This window comes from Hippichthys cyanospilos, chromosome 1, assembly GCF_059441005.1.
Source record: "Hippichthys cyanospilos isolate Australia breed blue-spotted pipefish chromosome 1, RoL_Hcya_1.0, whole genome shotgun sequence".
NCBI lineage: Eukaryota > Metazoa > Chordata > Actinopteri > Syngnathiformes > Syngnathidae > Hippichthys > Hippichthys cyanospilos.
In genome coordinates this window covers 28453767-28476212 of record NC_142369.1, presented here as the reverse complement: position 1 = coordinate 28476212, position 22446 = coordinate 28453767, and the positions used below count along the sequence as shown (strand labels likewise).

Here is a 22446-nt window from a genome sequence, read left to right as displayed (position 1 = left end):
CCAACATCAGAGCAAATGATTTATTGTTGATCAACATCATCAATAAATAACAAATAAAAGATGACCTGGAACATTAACACAGCGTTATCTTAAACATTTTAACCTGAAGACAAAATTATTTTGACTATTTTTTTCTAAATCACATTTCTAATATGATTTAGGGAAAAAATGTTGCTGACAGCAGGACTTTGTCATCGAGAACGCCACTGAATCACCTGGTGCAGTGAATGTATAATTACACTCCCCACCGCAAAGCAAAGCCCGTTTCTCCACGCACCGCCCCCAACGCCCGTCCCCCCTCCCTGTTGTCCCATCTCGGCCGCACAATTTGAGAAGGACTGGCCAGAGCGCGGTGTGACGCGGGCTCCCTCTAGCGCAGCGGTTTTCAAACTCACCACATCATAGTTATGGTTTTCCAGAGGGTTTATGATTTCAAATTTATATTAATCATGTCAATTGATTATTACATGTGTTTTAAAAAATGTGCGTGTGTGCGCGGTAATAAGCTTTGGCCTCCCAATTGAACCTCCCGTCACTATTAACGCCACTCCGGGTAAAACTGTCCGGAGATACCACTGTCTTTGAACGACAATTCAAAAGGTGATTCTTTGGAGAATTTAAGTCACATTTGTATTTAGTTATAATAGCCGGCTAAGACATCAAGTTTTAGACATACACACGTTTAAACGTCATAGACTTGTTTGTAAGGGGTCCCTTTTTTACTCTTCCATCATTAGGCATTTTCTTTACACGGAAAGTACATTATTTTACAACTACCGCCACTTCTAAACACACAGCAGTAGACTCAAGTTTGCCTTTTTACAATGTTTTGCAGTTCTTGTCAAATTTTTTGTTTAACAGCGGTTCGATATTTTTATTGAGTTGTAGAGCAACGGTTGTTCTTTCATTGAAAAACAAATATAGGCTCCTTTTGAGCCAAATCAATATGGCTCGTAACCTCCAAAACCGGCGATCTTTCAAATAGTGGTTTGTGGCGCCCTCTAGAGGATGAAATACCCCTGTAGCCGAGTAATACGACACTTAACACCATAAATCTTCAGTTGATAATAAAAGCGCTCGCTACTTGTGGAAATCACTCATGGCCTTCCGGTCACACAATACAAAAGACAAGAAATTGCCAAATCAGCGTCTTTATTTTACAAACGCATTTTTCTCTTGACAGTTTTTTCCTTGATAAAAAAGCAATTTACAAGCTTAAGAACCAAAACGAAGCTGCACAGAATGATTATGAGTAAAATATATCATTTGAATAAATATACTTTTATTTCATGCTATAAAATAAAACTCAAATAAATGGCAATAGATACGTCAGCTTGAGCTAGCTTCATTTACTTCATAGTTGTACAAAACAGTAGAGTTCTGAGGTTCACAGTTGGGTTGTGAGGTTGTGTGGAGAGTGGACAAAATAGGGAGTGCGGGCACGTGTGCTGTCATGACTCTTTTTGTGGCCCTTCATTGGACCTTGAGCTTCAGCTCTGTGGAACATATATGGACTCATTGAGACCTTGAGGCAGAATGTATGGAAACCGCTGACTTGAGGACTTGTTCCCCCACCTGAAGAGAAGTGCACAATTATGGACAAAGGATACTGCCCAATGAGACCATTTTCAAAACACTATACACCCTGAGTTGAAAGTTCTAATTTTTTTTTGTTTGTTTAGTTTTTTTTTTGCCTTGTTCCCAAACACATGAGCAAGAGACATTATAGTGCGTCGAGGGAGCTGATGATGAGCTTATTAACTCCCCTCTCATCTTGAATTGCAACCAAGTCTGAAACCGAGGGGCCAGAAGTGTCCACCAAATCAGAACATGACAACACACAGCCCACTCCCAAAACGTGGCTATGCAGCCCAAAAATCCCTTTCGTTATTTTGACACAGCTGGAGGTGCGACTCTGCCCAGTGCAGAGTAGATGACTGAGCCACATGCTCAGTTCTTCTGTTGCAGTTCACTGACTACCACTGGAATTTGATCATCATCAACACTTTTTCTTTGTTACATTATACAATATAGTTAGTGACTAAGTTTTTTTTTTTTTTCTAAAGAGGAAGCTAACTTGTCCAAAGTTTTGCAGCGAATATATATTTAGAAAAAAACCAAAACAAAAAACTATCTATCAAATTATCCTGGTTCTATTTTAATTTAACGGCTCCCTGACATTCAGTTGACTCGATGATAGGCCAATATTTCAATAGGCTTGATGATCCAAATACACGACTTTTTATAAAAGGTTATTGCTTTCTTTTAATAAAACACAGTGGACAGAAACTTAAAAGAGTCAGAAAAAAAAGCTATGGAAGACTTAAGATTTCTTTCTAAGCCAGTCTCAGTGTTTGTAAACTACCTGAAGTGAGTTTAAGAAGAGGATGAGCTGCAATTTCAAAAAGTAGTCAGACAGCCTTCCCTGTAAACACTTCTTTTTGATTACTTGTGGCCCATAATGCATCTCCTGCATTGAGTGTGGAACTTAGGACTGACAAAAAAAGTCAACTAGAGTATGTGTCAAGGTCAGTTGGTTTTGTGTGTGTGTACTATGACTTAAGTAAATACAGCTACATAAAAAGCATTTAAACAATACCCCCGCCATCTACCTATACATGGACTTATATACTTATTTTGATAAGAAAACAAAACCGTGCTAGTATAAACAAACAAAGAACAAAAATGTTTTTTATCTAAATGGGAAAGGACCTTGCTAAAGCAAATGAGGCCATTATAGCTGGATAAATACAATTTCCAGATGGGCTCTTACGTACTGTTAATGAGAACTGTTAAGTGCACAATCAATGGCAAAAATTCAAAGAGTACTCAAGTTTTAAAAGTATCCATTGGCAATTGTATACAATTTTGTGGTTGCGAAACGTGCAATTCAACTACAGTATCGGGTATGCATTTTTTTTTCCTCTTCATTTTATTTCAAATGCACACATACTTTACTAAATTTTCAAGCAGCTGCTCTCCCGCCAGTGTTGGAGCAGGAGAGGGAAGTAGATTTACGGGTTCCATGCATCTCCTTCCTTCATTCATTCAGTGAAAGACGGAAAAGGTACGGCACATAGATGGGATTGTCCTCACTGGCTAGAGTGGAGGGAGAACCAAATCTCTCTGAGTGCAAGGCAAAAGCCTTGTTTGATTGTTATCACTTGCAACCTCAGACAGTCATTTGTCCCACAACGATGTAATAAAATCTGAAGACCTAGAGGGGAAAAAAGAAAAAAAAAAGTCTTTCATTTGATAAAAAGGGAACAAGGGGGTAGGACGCGAGCTGAAAAAAGTACAAAATGGATGACACATCGGCGATCTCATTTCTTCTTGGTACTACTTTACAATACGCGTGGCTACGTTTCACCAAAATCTCTCGATTCAATCCATTTCAAAAGAAATGAGGCACATTATTCTAAGTGCCAAACTCTAAAATGTAAAGCTTGCGGGAAGGCACTAGGTTTAAATGCCACTTGTTGTGAAGTACTCTCTCTCTGGTTTACATTGGCTTTACACAATGACATTACCTATTGCACATAATTTACTATTCAAACTATTTTATGGCTTAAATAAATGTTAGCAATTATGATTTCGCTTTCATCGCAAATTGTTCAGAGTCGATACAAATGATTGTTTTAAGTGGGGGAGCGTACATTCCTTTCAAATAGCGATTAACTCGGCCAACATTTCGCGAATAACACGGTCCTCCTAATAAGCATTTGTTTTCGAAATACAGTCAAAAATTGTACACCTCAAAATAATGCGCTAGTCTTTGGTGTGAACTCATGGCACAAAAAAAAAAAAGATGCAGTTTACACCTTTGCTTGCAAATCCTTCTTGGGCAATCATTGGCAAAATCAAATTACAGCTGAACCGCCGTGGACATAAATAAACACCATGGAAAAAATTGCAGTAAACATTCATTTAAAGAGTACTGCTGATATAGCTTTAAAAACAAACAAACAAACAAACAAACAAAAAAAGCCCAACGACAACTCCAGGTTGACCACCGGATTGTCGTAAAATTCTAATCAATTTGATTCCCCGTTTTAATTGCCCAGTAAGGATATTGACTGCGCATGAGAACATTATAACAGGGTCATTCCTCTTAATCCAACTTGGCAAAACACCATGTCATATTGCCGTATAGCAAAATTGCACAACAAGAAAGGCATTTCCTCATTTGGATGGATAATAAAACAGCAATGTCGTTTCAAAGAGAGACCACATGAGCTGCGCGTCAAATGACCAAACAGCTATGAAAGGATAATCAGGCCTTACAAGTGCCTTTCAATAATCAACAATGAAATCACAATGAATATAAAACAGTCTTTACATACTAATTTCTACCCAAACGCCCAATCCCCACGGTTCATTAAAACAGGAAAAACACAACAAAGTCATTTGCATGATTTGTAGCCGCTCTAAGTAATAATGGGGTTTGCAGAGTCTCATCATGGTGTAGTCACTGCCGTGAGGGTAGCACCGCAGCATCAGATTTCAAAAGGGATCGGCAAACTATCACTGGGCCACCAATCCCTCCCACTAACTATGCAAAGTGCATCAATACTTTGTATCACATACGTTCACCACCTTCAACATTTACGCATCTCTTGCTTTAGCCACACATGTCAAACAAAAAGTGGTATTGTCTGCAGAGAACAACCTTGGTCTTTACATTAATATTTGACCCGCACCAATGCAGGGAATAAAGATGGCAGGTAGGATAGAATGAACATGAAACAAGAGGGGAGGAAAAACAAAACAAACAAACAAACAAACAAACAAAAAAAACAGTCCTCGATAATAACGGAAGAAGAACCATGTCAAAATGGCTGAGATTCCTTTGCTGCTTTTTGCATATTATCGATATCAGCACGTTAGCTGTACTGCGCGCGAACAGATCCAGAGTACTGTAGTTGAACGAATGTGTTGTAGCTCACCTTACATTACCTTACCTAGCTCGGGTCAAAACAAGTTATTCATTCGGATGTACAACCATCAAAACCCAGTGGTATGGAATATACTGGACTTCAAGAGATCCCCTTTTCAACAGTTCACAGTGCGTAGAACTGTGATTATACAACAGCATGCCACCAGTATTAGCGATGAGGTAAAAAATCCTGTGTGTCGTTGGGAAAAACGTTTTGGACAGCAAACGTATGTTTTCGTGTACTGGGCCATCTATTCCCGGTCTCATTGGCGTACTCAAAATATATCACCTCCTTAGTCCAAACCATACAATCAACAAGGAATATTTTCCCTGTCTATGAAGGCTTTACATGGAGAATCATTTTTAAATGGTTTGGCAAAACACTGTACATACACTCTAAAATGATTTTCGAACAGTGAACTTGTCTGTGCCCGGTAGGTTACTGGCTATGAGGTAGAACCAAGTAAGTTCCATTGAAGTGAGAATACTGCGTATGATGAGTGTGTAGTTGGTTGTATCATGAGGTATTGAACGGATATGTCACAAAAAGCTTTGCAATTGGAAAAAAAAAAGAAAAAAAAAGACAAATAGATCATTCCTAGTGAGTGAGTGAGTGACCTCCTGTGGCCATATGTGCAAAAACAGGTCAGGTAAAAAGGTGATATGACAAGCATCTTACCAGAGCTTTCACATTTTCAATTATTGCAACATGCCTATATAACTCTGTAAATATGTTTCTAAAAACATGGAAAGATATAAAGAGAAATCATTGGGGGGGGGGGGGGGGGGGGGGGGGTGTAGATAAATGGGACCTCAGCAAAATAGTAAGATGCAGCTCCCGAAGTTAATTCGCTTTACTCTGCGTTTGACACCTAGCGTTCACAAAATTGGTAGCACCCCTTAAAAGTAGGAAACGTCCATAGCAGAGGGAGCTGAAAAATCCTCAAGTTGATTTGAAAGAAACATTTCTTAAAGCTTCTTTACACCTGAAGCAGAAACTAATAATCGCATCTGGACGCCTGAGCCTCTTCCGGACTGCATTTGGAACTCTCCTCCATTTCGTCGGCCGGCGCCTCTTCTGCATATTGCGCCTCGTAGGCCATCCCCTCGGCGGTGTCATCCTGGTCTTTCTGACCCGAGCTTCCATCCGTCCTCTCCGGAGAGTCCGTATGATTGCTGCCCTCGGACGCTCCCATGTGCTTCTTCCTCAGGTGCTGGTTCAGGGTGCCCTGAAACGGGAAGCATTTTCCACAGATCTGGCAGTGGAACGGCTTGTTGTCCGTGTGGCCACGGATGTGGTACTCCAGCTGGTCTTTCCTCGTGTACTTCTTGCCACAGAATTTACAAACAAACGGGGTGATGCCCATATGCAGGCGCATGTGACGGTCGAGGCTCCCTTTCTGATTGAAGGTCTTGCCGCAGTAGACGCAAATGAGTCTTTCGTTGTATGGGTACCACTGACTCCTCAGACTACGCTCCCGCACGTCGTTCTCCAACAGCGTGGGTCCCGCGGCGGGCTCGCCGTCATCCGCGCCTGGCTTGATGTGGCTCAGCACCGCCGCCGGGATGGCCAGGGGCCGCTTTGCTCTGGCTCGGCCGCCTCTGAAGCCGCTGAGTATGGAACGGGAGGGACTGGAGCTGCTGAGGTTAACGAAGCACGGGGAAGACAGCCCTGAGTAGGAATAGGCGGCGGACTGGATCACGGGACCGTACGACCCCACGCTAACGGCCAGAACTTGCTCTCCGTCCACCAACTCCGTATGGTAGCCGTCGTCGCCGGCCGAGGAACTGTCCGAGTAGGTCGGCCTCTCGGTTTTCTCCACTTTCACGTGCACATCTGTCACTTGCCCATCTTTGCCAATGAGTTCCACTTGCTCCATTTCTCCTTCCATGGGCGCGTCGTGCTCCGACACGCTATCCGTGCTGCCGCGATCCGACTGGCCTTCCTCTTGCTGCAGTCGCCCGCGGCCCAGGGCTTTTCCCGCAAGTTCCACGCGCGCCTCGTGCCCCGCGTGACTCGGACGGGGGTAGTAAGGGGGGGAGATCTGCGTGGGGTTCACGAAGAGGTTGCTGTCGTTGACCCCGTTGCGACTGGTCTGCGAGTCCTCCTTCTCTGGACTGCTTGTACTGACTGGGAGGCTTATTTTGGAGTGGATGCTCTCAAGGATCTGCGTGCACTTATCAATAATGACCTGCATCTGCAGAAAGCTGGCGGCGGTGAGGAAACTGATGATGTCTTTGAGCTGCAGGGACATATGGCCCGTGTAGCAGAACGCGAGAAGCTGTTCAAACACCTCGGGGCTTTTGATGACGGAGATCGAAAGGCCACTCATGGTGCTGAGAGCGGAGTGGTCTCGAAAGTAGGGCGAGCTCGCTGCCAGAACGGCCTTGTGGGCGCGAAACGGCTGACCCTGAATGTGAACAATGATGTCGCATAACTTGCCCTGCAATCGTAACTCATTGAGTTGGGTCAGGACAGTGTTGCTGAACTCCGGCACATCAAACTCGATGTAGCTGCCGTCGTCCATTTCTTGAATATGCTTCTCCAGTTTGTCAACCACCTGAGCAGGAAACACAAAAACAGGGACCGTCAGCGGGGGGAACCAAAACGATATCTCATCTAAATGTGATTTTTATCATTACCAGATTTCACACTGTAAATTGTGCTCGGAATATTGATTATTTTTTTTAATCAATAAATGGGCAATGCACCTTGTTTATGAATGTTGAATTGAATTCAGATTGACGTTTAATTCATTTCCTACTGTAGTTCGTTTCACTTAATGCCCACTAATGCAACTTTTAACCCTGTGCAACTACTAATCCAGTGTGCCTATGTATGGAATAAAAGTATTCCCAAAATGATTCTGTTCATTGAGAGCGCGCCTTATGATTTGCTGCACTTTTAGCTTGGCATACAAAAGCACACTGGCGCTCATTAGCAAACGGCGCTCGGTATTTTGCCATCGCCGCCACTTGTGCTCAAGGCATTTTTGGAGCGTGGATGGTGCCGTGGACCAAATTGGTTAGTCACTTTGTGTGAAAGGGATGGGAGCCAATGACGCGGGGCTATTGTCCAGGTCGCACACGCTGTTTATACCCCAAAAACGTACTGTCATGTGAATACGTTTCTGATGCTCTATGAGTATAACTTAGTTAATATTTGGCAAGATTACACTTGTTTTTTCAGGCGCCCTAAAAAGAACAAGCATAAATGGTACAAGGCAACGGACAAGATCGCTGATAGTTTTTCTCTCAACTCAGAATAAACATCTAGGAATTTTGTGCACTGTTTTATTTTTAAAATCATTATTTTTTTCCCTAGTACCAGAATCGAGTATATGTCAAGTGTTCAGCAATCAAAAGGTGTAAAATAATTTCGTATCTTTTTGAAGTATGTGAAGCAATATGACTTATGACAAGGGTATTTCGGAATTATTGAAAAGGTGTGAGATTAAATAAATTCTACTTCTTCCCACTCCTTTTCAAGGATCAATCAATAGGATTTATGGTTTCCTTTTTTTCCCCCATTTAGGTATTGTCTGCTTTTCAACCCTTCTTTTTTGTCTTTTCCTCTGTACAATCAATTTTTTTGTCATGTTTGCAATAAATCAAACTTTACCAAACAAGGACACCACGAGCATCCTTGCTCTCTCTACCATGCGCGCGTCAATTAAAAGAGCTAATTATGAACAAATATTCATACAGAAAGCAAATGGTCAGCAAGCAACATAACACAAAACCTTAGCATGTTCACAAAACAAAATGAAATAAAATACAAAACAATGTATGCAAACTGCAAATTAATGCACAAACACATATTACTCACATACATGTAAATGAATGAAAATAATGTCTATACTGTACTAAATAATATGTTACAATTGCGACCAATAATGCCCAATATATGCTCAGAGATGAACAAACTGCCACACGTTTCATGCTCTGCCTTTACACTCAATTTAGCAGCTTACTTGAAAGAAATATTTTAACAACTTTTACTGTAAATGGACTGAGAAATAATATTATTTTTCATATGTGCAACAGTTTTTCACATCATATTTTGGTACTGCAACTTGTGAAATGACAATATACCTTACGTTGTAACTTTTTTTTTGTTTCATCTTATTTTATAGTATAAAAGCTTCAATGGATAGCTAGCCTTAAAGAGTACCAGTTGTCCAAATGTTTTTTGTTTTTTTTTTTTTGGAAAAAAGCATGCTCCTCACAAATCAAATTTAATAAATGTAAAAATAAATAAACAACACATTTTCCCTTTTCTATTCTGTCTTGCAAATCAGACTGAAGTAGAACCCATTTTTGATTGAATTGAAACATTTTGAATTGAGAGTGAGAATTAGTGAAATGAGGCTAAAAACAACAAACCATTTGAACTATTTTAATATAATTTATTTTGCGACAGACCACGCGATATTGCCTGCCATTTTGACTGGCCATAACTTCTGTTGCAAAGACATTCAGTGGTGATTTGCTATTTGAATCACAGCCGGAGCTCAGTGTACAACTAACTGGCTTTAATGCACAACGGGTCTGACAACATTGTTTAAGTTGGCAAGGGAACAATGAGGTCAACTCCAGATGTATAGATATAGGCTGAGATAAGTTATATCTATGTCTTATGTCTCTCAGTGAATAGTACATGTATGTGAATGTATGTAGTATTTAACACATATAAATTAGATCTGAGTGGGAAATCCAGGATAAAACCTATGACAATCACCCTATGTAAATGACTTACTATAGTGTCTACCCCTGGTATGACAAGTTGTGAGTCACAACAAAAAGGCACTGTAGGTACTTGTGTGTGTGTGTGTGTGTGTGTGTGTGTGTGGGGGGGGGGTAAAGTGAGATTTTAAAGTGGTTTCTGCAAATCTAATTTTATGCCTTATGATGCCGTGATAGGAACAGTACTTTTTTTTTTTAAATTAAAGCCAAATTAATTGGTACATGAATCGACTTGTTGCTTAATTACTGATATAGTGACTTTATGCCTTTATTTCGTTAAGTTTTACTGTGGTTGCACATTGTGATGCAATTTTCTAACATATGAGCCAGAAAAAACACAAACAAACAAACAAGATCTAGGTTCTTGTGTTGCGGAACAAAACACGCATGGAGATACCGCTACAAACTACAAAGTTTAATAAATTAGACCAATATAATTATTATAGTTAATTATAGCCCACATCCAGCACAACTCAAACAAAAGCGGTACTCTGGCCACGATGGTCCAGTTTACAAATTCAATCAAGATAAATACATTTCTAATCAGTACGAATGGAAAGAGACACAACTCTCACGAGACAAGTTGTCTCACGAGATTGAGTCTGCGAAAACGAGACAAAATACTTGAGAAGAATCAGGCTCATTTTTCAGCTGCAGCTGAGATTAATTCCAATACTGGATTGTTAAACAAAATGCATACAGCTCCTGCAAGCTGTTTACAATTTTTGTCTTATCTTCCTATATTTTAACCATACATTTCTTTAAATTGGGAAACCAAGTGAAACCATACATACCCAGAGGTGATTTTTACAGGAATTGGAGCATCCTATATATACACCCACCCACATACTGTATATACTGTATAGCAGTGGTGGACCGTCAGGCCCAGCAAGGCTTTCCCTGCTGGCCTTACATTACCTAACATAACATAACTGTAATTAAGTATATTCATTATTATAACTATAACAAAAGTCAATTTCACTTTAAATGTATTTTTACTAAACATATATATTTTTATATTTAAAAAAGTATTTGTCATATTCTGTTCTTTTTGTGTCATTTGGCTATGCTCCTTCTAGTGTTGTAGTTTTAAGTTTGGAGTTTTTGCCAATTAGAATTTAGCTAACTTGTGTCGCCAGGCAGTATGTAATCTGCCTGTTCCCAGGGGTGCTAGGGCATTCGCTTCAACAGTTGCGGGCTCCTGCGCTAGCGTGGATAGATATGTGATCGGCCCATATACTTAATAGACAGCTGTAATAGCCAATGGAGTCATAATATTGCCATCTAGAGGCCTCATGTTGAACGTGTTGTGAGTGGATGCTCACTGCACTTAGGTGGTGCTATGCTCAGTAACCAAGGTACACAGTGTTAGCCTGACTGGTCTGCGGTAAAGGCGTTAGCTTTTAGCTAACCTATCCCGGGCAGGGGAAAATGTTTTGTGAGCCACTTCCAATCAACGAACTATGAGCGGCCATTTTACAGGCTCGACTAGGGGCGAGAGCTCGCCTTTGCCGTTTTTCTGGCTGGCTGGACTACCAGGGGCAATATCAATGGAAAATAGTTCTGCAAGAATGCTTTTTGTTTACAAATGATCTATTTGGTGTTTGGAGCTACACTGGATTTGCACACTTCAATTGTTTAACCAAGGCCAACCTAACCAACCTACGGCGCTTTTAAAAACTTGGAGGGAGACCCGTGTGGATATACAGTATTGTACATCTCAGGTCAAAGGTAAAGAGAGCTCCACAATGCGCTACGGTGCTTTTAAAAACTTTTGGGGACACTCGAGTGGATACACTGCACTGTACATCTCAGTGCCAAGAGAAAGAGAGCATGAAGAAAGAGGTCAAGAAAAATCGGGAGATATTGAAAAGGCTGATCGATTGTGACCGCCGTTTGTTGTGATTGTTGTGCCTATCTATCTCTCTCTCTCTCTTTATATATATATATATATATATATATATATATATATATATATATATATATATATATATATATATATATATATATATATATATATATGTATATGATAGCAGTTCAGGGATTTCTGACCTTTTTGACAAATGAGTCAAATGACCATTTTTTTTGCTATCCATCCTTTCTGCATGCCTCGAGGGAGCCACTGGTCATTGTACGTAAGATGAAAAGTTATGCAGTCTGTGGGCAAATTTAATTTCATTATTTATTTACTTATGCAATTTCAATCGTTTAATTTAAAGCTATTCCTAGATGCTATATTATTGTATACTAAACTTATAAATTGCGCTGTGATATTCAGCTGGTATAGTTACAAAAGCTCTTGAAAGAAAAGTACCTGTACTGGAGACCCTGTATACAGTATGTAAAATAAATAAAAGAATGGATTAAATATTTAAGTTTTGTGAAATTAAGTTGTTATCTTCTTTCATTAAAGTATTTCACCCATTTAATACAAGAAAGGAACCCATGAGAAAACCGATAGAAATAAATGTAAAAGATCAATACTAGCTCTTTGATAGACAGGATACCGATACACACTTTATTCTATTGATACTTGGATTGATATGCATATTTCTAGTCCAAGGTCATGGGTGTGCTAGAGCCTATCCTAGCTATTTTTGGGAAAAATTGTCGCACCAAAGCAAAAACGAAAGGGAGCATACAGACAAACAGTGCTTGTCACCACTTAAGTAATTTAGCCTTGAGTAAAGCTACATTGTATGCCCCCCCCCCCCGGAAAGGAAACAGAGAAAAATCACACACACAGGGAAAATGTGAAAATGTCAGCCAATATGGCGAAGACAAAAAAATCATCCCTTTTAACCCTTGGAATGAAAATGCATACTTTTTGGAGTGTTTTATCAAAGCTAGAAATTCCAGTACTGGCAACAGTTGGACGTTATGCAGTGAAGTTGATCTGCTATGACTGCACAAACAAGTTTTTGTCTGGAACCTGAAGTTATTTAAGGCTAAGGCTCCCTGAAGCGATTAAATGGGCGTGTTTTGGAATTTCAAAGACAAAAATTGTTAGCAGTAATGGACATGCTTACACATTAATTAACAAACCTCCGAGCTGTAAGTGTAAACACAGCAAAATGAGCCAATAAAAACGCAAATACAAAAAAAGCTTTCCTTGTCCTTTAGAGGAACAGAATGGGAGAGGACGGAGAGAAACAATATATTTTTAATATAATTATTATTGCTGTATTGTCTCATTTGATAGAAATATCTTGTTAGTTTTTGTACTTTAATGATTTAAGTCCATCTTCTCCCACCCAAGTTGATGTAACGCAATCTCATTTGCTATTTCCAGGTGAAAACAACGAGATATCGAATTGAAGACCAAGCAGTCAGTCAATGTACTTTTTACTAGCTCTGATTCGCTAATTTTGTGGTACATTTGTAACATGTGTGCTGAACTGAGCGTGCAGCGGGGACATAACTCTAGCAAGCGAGCGCTAGATGTTGATTGAGGGAGGGAGGGCTCTCGTGAGCGAGCAAAACTTTTTTCCGTCCTCAATATCCATCGTTGCTCACTCAAACTCTTATCATTGTGCGCTCAACATTTTTTTCTGTGCTCAAAATCTTTCATTGCTCGCTCGCGATTGCGGCACATATATAATTCCATATTGGGGCACGATGGAGAGCGGCTGCGGAAGCGGCTGCGTTGCACATGGTTAAGATCAAGCAACCCATACGGTGTAAAAGGCCGGACCGGAACTGTCACATGCAGCTGGATCATGCCTCAAACCAGAGGCAGTGAGCAGGCTGCTCTTCCTGGCCAAAAATGTATTAAGGAAAATAAGAAAAACACGGGCACCAAGTACACTAATGTCAAGTTGCAATATTTATCTTTCACAAAGTTAAAAAAAAAAAAAAAAAAAAAAAGAGACAAACTTATATATATATAGACAATCTTATACATTGTTCTGTCATGCTACAGTTTACAGAAGTGATTCCACTCAAGGCAGGTGTTTTGCACTTTAATACAAAGGGAATTAATTGTCTGTTAAACTTGTTTTGAATTTTCTTCTTTTTTTTTTTTTTTTTTTTTACTTATTTTCATTAAAAAAAAGAGGGGGTAAATAAATATGTTAAGAGCCTGGAATCAAACTTGAGGAAGAAAAAATAACGGGAGATTTTATATTTAAGCAAAAATCGCCCAGCCCTAATTAATTGTATTTTAACCTCACATATTAATCACATACTTCACATCTTTTGTCATACTACATTTTAAGTAGTTAGTTGAGCACGGTGTTCGGATAATCAATTTACAGTTTGTTCATCCTACATTACAACATTATCATTGAGGTTTGGGTAACTTTGGCCTTAATACAACACTTTTCTGGCAAGAAGCTTCCCTGTTCTTTTGGCAGTATTTGCAAACAGGATGAGGATGTTTTCCAGCAAGCAAAACAGGACAGAGTCAAGGACTGTCCAGGTCCACAATCATGCCAGACTGATGCCTACAATTGTGTCCACAAAACATGCTACAAATAAGAGTAAAGTAATGCATTACAATGCATTTTTAGCCGGAAACACCATGAGATCGTTGGAGAAAGTCCGGAGAAAATTTTTTACTTGTTGTTAGTATATACTGCAGCAGCTGATGATAGCTTGAATATAATCAGAACGAACACAAGATGGACATACGCCCATTACTTTCAGTTTGTCAGAGATAAAGACATGAAGAATGTATTTGTTAGGTGCACTTTATGCGCAACACCAAATAGGGCAAATAGGACTGGTAATTTGCCAAACAATGTAGAACAGTGCCACAGTAATGTGAATATAACAAAAAGAAAACAGGGGGGAATTGCGCTCTCTCACTCAGGAATGACACTTCCACTTCAAGAAGTTAGAGGAGACTCGTGGCGAATTATGTCATAAATCGAAGATATGCTGCCGCTTCCCAAGGTGTAGTATTTTAGTTTATTGTTATTTGTAAGTATCAAGCCTTGAAGCTTTGTTTGTATACTGCTTGTTTGAAAAAGGAAATCGCAGTAGCAAAATATTATCTGAAAAACTTTTGTCCAAGTGAAAAATATTGATATTTCTGAATACATTTATGACAAGATATGAAAATGAACTTTTTCAAGTGAGCAGCTAAATTGAGTGTAAGGGCAAAGCATGAAACATTATTGCATTGCATTGAAGCATTATTGGTCACAATTCTAACATATTATCTAATACCGTATAGACAGTATTCTTATTCATTTACATGTATGTGAGTAATATGTGTTTGTAAATCAATATGGAGTTTGCACACATTATTTTGTTTTATATCTGCTTTGGGCTTATTTTGTTTTGTGGACATGCTGAGGTTTTGTGTTGTGTTGATGACGGACGAGATGCTCCCTGTTCTACATGAATATTTTTTTGTGGTTTGCTCATTTATCTCACGTGCGGACACGAGAGCGAGATTTTTCGGGTGTGAGGTGAAGCAGAAGACATGACAGAACGCTATTCCTGTCGTCGTTGATCTATTTAGTATGAAGACGGCAGAAATACTTGTCATGGCTACAACGTAAGTTCAACCTGCGATAGGTGAAAGACACTTTTAACACTTACACAATCACCAGATCAGTGACGGTGACACGCCATTCCTTGACAGCGATGTGAAAATGTATTGTCCTCACTGAGACGAGTAAGAGCTTAGTCCGAGTTAGACGGCGAGTTAAACTGAAGTGATGACGCAAGACGTCCTCATAGTAGTTTGTAGCTTTTAATGCACATCTTGGCATCCACATCAGCAGAGTGAAACTAAAAATGAAGACGGTAACTTAAATCAGCCATGTTCTTCGATAGCACGCATTCACAGCAAGTGTAAAAGAGAAACTGAATTTAGCTGACAATTCGACAGCAATTACCCTGAACAAAAATCATCAAATATCAACAACAACATTATACAAACAGGCGTTGTCCCATAGGAGTTTAACACACGTCTTGTTGCGCGTGGATTTGAAGCACGTCGCAAGCTCACCACACTTACTGTTTACACAGATTGTGGCAAAATAAAAGCATACCTTCAAAACAAGTCAAGAAAAAAATTACTGAAACTTGCCTAAAAGGCAGAACAGAACATTTTAAACTCACGGCCGAGTGAAAGCGAAAACTGCTTTCAAGCAGTGCACGCATCACAATCCCAAACGAGCTGCCAGGTGTCGTCGTGGCACAGCGTGGAATACGAAAGCAGACAGGACGCCTATTTATTTCTGTTTTATTTTTAATATTGATTTAATGACCTTTAATATCGATTTAAATCATAGTAAAATGACAATTGAGATTCTGATGAAAATCAATTTTTGACACACCCCTACTATGTACATGTCTACCTAGGTATTTAAAATATGTACACTTTCACATTGCATATTTATATATGACAAGTAGTAGAGTAGCTCTTGCCTTACTTGAAAAATTCTAAAACACATTAAAAAAGACTGCCTTGCTCCCAAGACGTCTTCATTTATTTCACCTGTGACATTCATTACTGTTTGCTACGATGCTAGTTTTTTTGTCCGTGTTGTTATGTCATGGTGGTGGGCTTTACAACGACATCATGGAGAGAGTACAACAGCCGCACAGTGAGAAGTACGTATCAGACAACAAACCATTTAACTTCTCTGTTAGACATCAAGCCACCAAAAAAACTGATCTTTCATAAAAATTGAACTTCCAATGTGGCAAATGTTAAGATTCAATCATTTATGCATATATTTATTTGTACAAAGATTAAAATTCCATGATATAGGCCCACTCATTTTAATAAATGTCATTTGTTTACACTGCCACAGTTCCCCGGAAGGCCTGCTGTAAATGATCCTCGAGGAAACGCTGAGCGAAACAGGGATAGTTCCGGGTTGGAAATTTATCCACCCAAATAACTCAAATTTCCTAAGAAACTGAACTGCCATTCTGCCGAAGATAGCGCATATTCATATATGCAGATACCTATAGTTAAACGTTTAAAGTTTAAAATAGCATGCTAACAAACTTAATACATTTTGCACAAAAAAATATACTGGCAGGTGGAACAGTATTAACAATGAGTTTTAGAGCAATTGGGAAAAAGCCGTTAAGTGCCTTGGCAATGCCACTTTTATATAATCAGAATCAATACGCTTCCATGTCTTGTGTTACAGCAACAGAACTGGAGACCAACTTTTCTGCTTAGAATGTACATATGCTGTCATAAACACAAAATTTTAATTTTGATTTTCCCATGTATGATGCCATTCAATACTAAAGTACAGCCCCCCCCCCCTCTCCACACACACACACACATATCCTGTCCAGTGGCCTTTTTTTTTTTTTTAATTAATATTATTAAAATTAGGCAGCACAATGGTGGTTACAGAGTGGTTAGCACGTCCACCTCACAACTCTGGTCCCTGGTTCGCTTCCGGCTCCGGCCTCCCTTTGTCAAGTTTGCATGTTGTCTGCATGGCTTTTCGCCGGGTACTCCTGGTTTACTTCCACAATCCTAAACACCTGCATGGTAGGTATATCGGAGAATCCAAATTGCCCTCAGGTATGTTTGTGAGTGTGAATGGCTGTTCATTGCTGCGATTGGCTATCAACCAATTTAGGGTATACCTGCCCCACCGCTCAAAGACAGCTGGGATAGGCAGCAATGAGCTTGAAAGCCTTGTGAGGACAAGCTGTTAAGAAAATGGTTGGATGGATGAATTACGCATATGAATAAAATAATAATAATATTTAAAAAAACTAGTAAAATACTAGACAGTGATAAGCACACAATTATAGGACAAACAACACATAGGTCTGCCAAGGTTGAAGTATATTAGAGCAACACTAAGTAATACACATCATTAATTAACATTTTAACCTTCATAAAATATTTTCACAAATATTCTGATGAAAAATCAAATTACAACTACTTGAAATGTGCTTTGCAATAGTGTAGATTGAATAGAATTGTCACATGTATAGCACGAAACCACACAGTGAAATTCTTACTGTTCACCTCAGCGAACAGAAGTGAGGGGTCTGTATCACATTTACTGGCAACTTTGAGGAGGGTGACATCAACATTAACATACAAAAAACTACAACCGTGGTAACTGCTATACGGCATGTCATATCTTCCTTTCTTTATCCCCCCCAAAAAACAGAAGAAAGAGGGAGGCTACCCAGGCATTCGAGGATCAACGCAGGGTTTCATTCGTAGCGTGAGGTGAAAAATAAGGAGGGGTTTCTGATCAACGGTGCCCTTTTGTTCCTGGTGGACCATCAAAGAGCTTTTGATTCTTCAAGAAAGTCTGATAATCCACCATCCATTTTCTATAGTCCCTTATCATCACAAGGGTAGCAGGCTTGCTGGTGACTATCCTAGCTGACTTCGGGCAGTAGGCAGGGGACACCCTGAACTGGTTGCCGGCGAATTGCAAAGCACGCAGAGATAAACAATCATTCACGCACCTAAGGACAATTTAGAGTGTCCAATACATCTGCCATGCAAGTTGTTAGAGTGTGGGATGAAGCTGGAATGCCCGGAGAGAACCCACGGGGCCTGGGGAGAACATGCAAATAAGACACACGAAGGCTGGAGACAGATGGAATTGAACTTGGGTCTCTTAACTGTGAGGCAGACATGCTAACCGCTCACCCGTCGAGCCGCCCCCCGCATCTGATAATACTAATATTATATGTCAGAAAGTTGTGCAGTGGCAATAAATAGCAGTCAGCTTGATAGTTCACAGTTCTACACAGCCAGCTACATAACAAACTCAAGAGTATGATGTTTAGACACAATTAGATTCATGAACTAATTGCTATTCATCCTTCACACAGCCAATGGAAACAGAAATCCAGTGAGTCAGTCTCAATGCAGGCCACCAATGCTCAGGCTTTCCTAACACTATACACTAGTCCGCATGGGAAATATAGTCTGAAATTACTCAAAAAACAGCCGCTTTTATCCATATGGTGCCGCCATAATCAATCAAGCCTGAAAGTTCTTAAGTGTTACTTTTAAATGATTATAATGTTGAAGGAAGTGCAATTTTCACATTAATTTTTAAATCCATTGTCTGGTGTTGATTTCTCTTTCGTCAGGTCAAGTGCTGCTCATGGCCTATTAGCGCCAATGACCTGCAGTTGACACAGACCTTGTAAAAAACAAAGTAAAATAATAGAATAAAAGATCTAACCACAACAGTCACACCACCCTGCCATTATTTACTTCCTCTTCACATTTCCCACAATAATAATGTCACTACCTTCAAACGAATCACTGCTTAGTGCTTAACGATGAGACACAGCACACTGCATGCAAGATTTTTTTGCGGTCCGCTCATAAAAAATAAAACATGAAAGAAACAGCAACAGTTATATTAGGCATCGTTTTATATTTACAAAGTTTGAGAAAATCTCATCTCGTTCTAATTGACTAAATTTTGTAAGCCAACTTGTGCGTCGTCACAAGAAACAAGCTTAAACTATAACTCAGCAGAGCCAGTTACATGATGTTTGCGCTTTTGTAGTGATATGGTGATGAATAATTAGGTTATACTATCAATGAAATGTGGGGTTGTTGTTGTTTTTTCTGCTTGTTTATTGCTATCACACAAACATTCTCAAAATTATATATATATATATATATATATATATATATATATATATATATATATATATATATATATGTATGTATTTATTTATTTTTTTTGAAAGATTTGATATGTTATATTCTCAAACTGAGGTGCCATGATGGTTGTTTGCCTATGTATACCATGCAATTGGCTGGCATCCAGTTAAGGGTGAGCCCGCAAACAGCCCAAAGTCAGCTGTGAACCAGCAAGCCTGCGACGTTTGTGAGGGTGAAAGTGGCTCTAGAAAATGGATAAGTGGATACCATTCTGACCAGACAAATTTGGAACCCTTTTCATTTTTCAGGAACTATTTTCACATTGATTTGATATGGAATAAATAAAAATTGTGTGCGAGGCTTCATAAGCAAAAATCAAACCAAATAAAAATGTGGCTAGTCAAAAAATCTGACGCTTAATGGGGAATATTTGCTGAAATAGTAGTTACAAGGTAATAGTTAAGTGTCCTTGGTGAACTCAACTGTACTGAATAACCTGGTTTTGCTGCACTTTGGTCTTTCTTGCCAGCACAAGTATGTGGATATGAGAACATAATTGCTGGTACCGTAAAGGTGGTTTTGCTGGTAAAAGGGTGTCAAGATAACCTATAACAGCAACGTAAAGTATGACAGGCTGATGACTCAAGAGGGCTGCTGCCCCAGCCAGTTTTGAATTACAGTAGCACATGTTATGGTTACATTTCTGTATTGATCGTCATGTGTCGACAATCATTTAAACATACTAAATCGTGGGACGCCATCTGTCTAACCAAAATGGGGCAAATTTGGGCCGTGCCAAACTTATTTTTTTCTGTATTGCAATCCCAAGTGTAGGCAACAAAAGGAATGGCAAGTCTTCCCGATATCGGAGCCAACGCAAGCTAAAAGTCGAAGCCAACTTAATAATGTCGGCCGCCTCGTCCACTGGTATACTGAAGTGATTTACCAAATTGTATATGCATCGCTTCACAGGGCCGTGCAGCATTCGAACATTTGCTAACTCCATTAGCTTGCTTAACATTTAGCCAGCATTCTTGGCAAAAACACCGGACCTTCGCGCACGCCTCACTGTGCTCCGCCCGGGTGAAAAAGCCTGACAGTCGGCTAACGTTGTGCTTAATGCACACAAGACCGAAAATATTTTGATACATTTACATTAATGTGGTCGCATAGAGGCGCTATGTCGGCTGTCACATAAGGTAGCTACACTGCTAGCGAGCTAGCTCACCAGGCGATTTAGCTACCAAGCCGTTAGCCAACAGCGGTGGCTAAAGCTAGCATGCGCTAGCCTGCAATCGCTGGCTCCACATTCCACCATTACCGAAGTAAGAGAGAACACACGTTGACATGACGAACGGCGGCGCGCCGCCACCAGCCCACGCCACAATTAAAACAAGCGGACTCACCGTGATGCAGATTGACACTAAACGTTGCCCATTCCCCTTCAAGTTCGCTAACAGCCACGGCCAGGCCTCCCCCCCTCTCCAGTCCAGATGTGTCAGACAGTTGCTGCTGCAATTTTTGCATCAACAGGAAGTGTTCTTTTGGCTCTTTGCATTCATTCTACCGGCGAGTTTTGCAGCAGCCCCTCCCTTGCTTATGCCAGTGCAATGTATAGAGACGTATTCCCCAAATCCCCATACACTGTGCAAGTCCTACATACCATAATAAATGAAGATGAGACAAGGCGAGATCCAGTTTGTTCTCAACCCATAAACTGTCCACGCGAATGTTCTTGTCTCATTCACGGCACCCGTGCCGTGGAACACATGATACGTGTATGCGCACCGCTTTCATTCCACAATCATTAGATGGGTTGTGTAAAATTCTGTAATGGTTCGTACCACCCCTGCGCACACATACGTTATTTTATTGGCAGAGCTGTAACGACCGGTGTGTATTTCTACAGGCGGATTAAACATGCACCGAAGTCGTTCTCACATTGAAATGTCTGCCATATGATTGATTTAACGAAAATACAAACACGTTGCAAGATGGCAATTACCAGTGTGGATATCGTTGTATTTGTAATCGTCCTGTTCACCATTTTAATATCTCACCACCCAAAAGTTTCACAATTTGTGACATTTAATGAGACATTAATTAATAACGTTCAACTTTTTTGACAACATTTTAAACATCGCTACCCCATTGGGAGCGTCTCGTTGTGTCAACGTGCAGTCATCTTTGAAAACCTTCGATATGTTGTGGTGGACTGTACTTTGCAGATATCTAGCACTGTTATTGTTCCCAGGAATGCTTTAAAATCTGAAGTATACGCGACACGAAAATGACACTTTAAATACTCCCCCCCAGAAATGCCACACAGTGGCGCCAGAGACTAAACTATAACACACCAATCGAACGAGCCATCCAATGGCTCCTGAACCCATTGCCAAGTGTGTTTCTCCTAAACCCAATCATATAATATAGTGATATTAAACGTAAAAAAAAATAAAAATAAAGAAAGATATCTAATGAAAGCAAAATTAATATATTTCAAAATGTTGCGCCTTTGTAAACTAATAGAACACTTAATTTCGTGTTGTCTTACTGAACGCTGAGGTACAGAATTCCAAAACCCAACATTTTTATTTGTTTGAGTTTTTGGTGACTATGACAGAAGACAGCATGGCGATTTGATCACTTCAGTTGTATGGTACCAGATACACTGGATACATGAGTATATTGTATTGCTTTAGGGGTTGATGAAATTCAATTTTTTCTATTTGACCACTTGGTTGAGGAATTACGCAGAATTCACTTCCATAATTATTGGAAGAAGTACATTTTAGCCATTTGTATTGATAATGCATTAACCCTTTGTGTCTACCTTTTAAGGAATTCATGCCCATAATTGTCTGTTTGTGATATTTAAGAATGAAGGCGTTGTAGTGAACCACTTATTAGTCTATCCGACTAATCTGTTTTGAGGTTGCATTTTCAAAGTATTACACTTGTGTCTTGCATGAGGCGGATGTTTTAACAAGTTGTCCAGTTTACCAGCCTCTTTAGTGTTACTTTGCTTGTAGACACTGGCTACATTCTGTGATTCTCATTTTTTTGAGTAGTGGGAATGTGATCATGGTGCATTTGGAAAACTCACTCATCCAACAGCAACCACTCACTGCATATCATATATAGTATAATCTTTACATTGATTAAAAAAAGGCTACAC

The 22446-nt window shown here is 39.7% G+C and overlaps 1 protein-coding gene across 2 annotated transcripts; it reads right to left on the bottom strand.

Annotated features, from left to right (window-relative positions):
- Positions 1 to 1135: 1135 nt before the first annotated feature.
- zbtb34 (zinc finger and BTB domain containing 34) lies at positions 1136 to 20787 on the bottom strand. Of its 2 annotated transcripts, XM_088432349.1 has the most exons (2): positions 20675 to 20787; positions 1136 to 7497 (listed from the first exon to the last, which is right to left on the bottom strand). In XM_088432349.1, the coding sequence occupies exon 2, from the start codon at positions 7462 to 7464 to the stop codon at positions 5935 to 5937; it is 1530 nt and encodes a 509-aa protein (XP_088288475.1). In that variant the 5' UTR covers positions 7465 to 7497; positions 20675 to 20787; the 3' UTR covers positions 1136 to 5934. The 2 variants fall into 2 exon arrangements, with proteins under 2 accessions (XP_088288475.1, XP_088288466.1); XM_088432340.1 differs by lacking the exon at positions 20675 to 20787.
- Positions 20788 to 22446: the final 1659 nt, after the last annotated feature.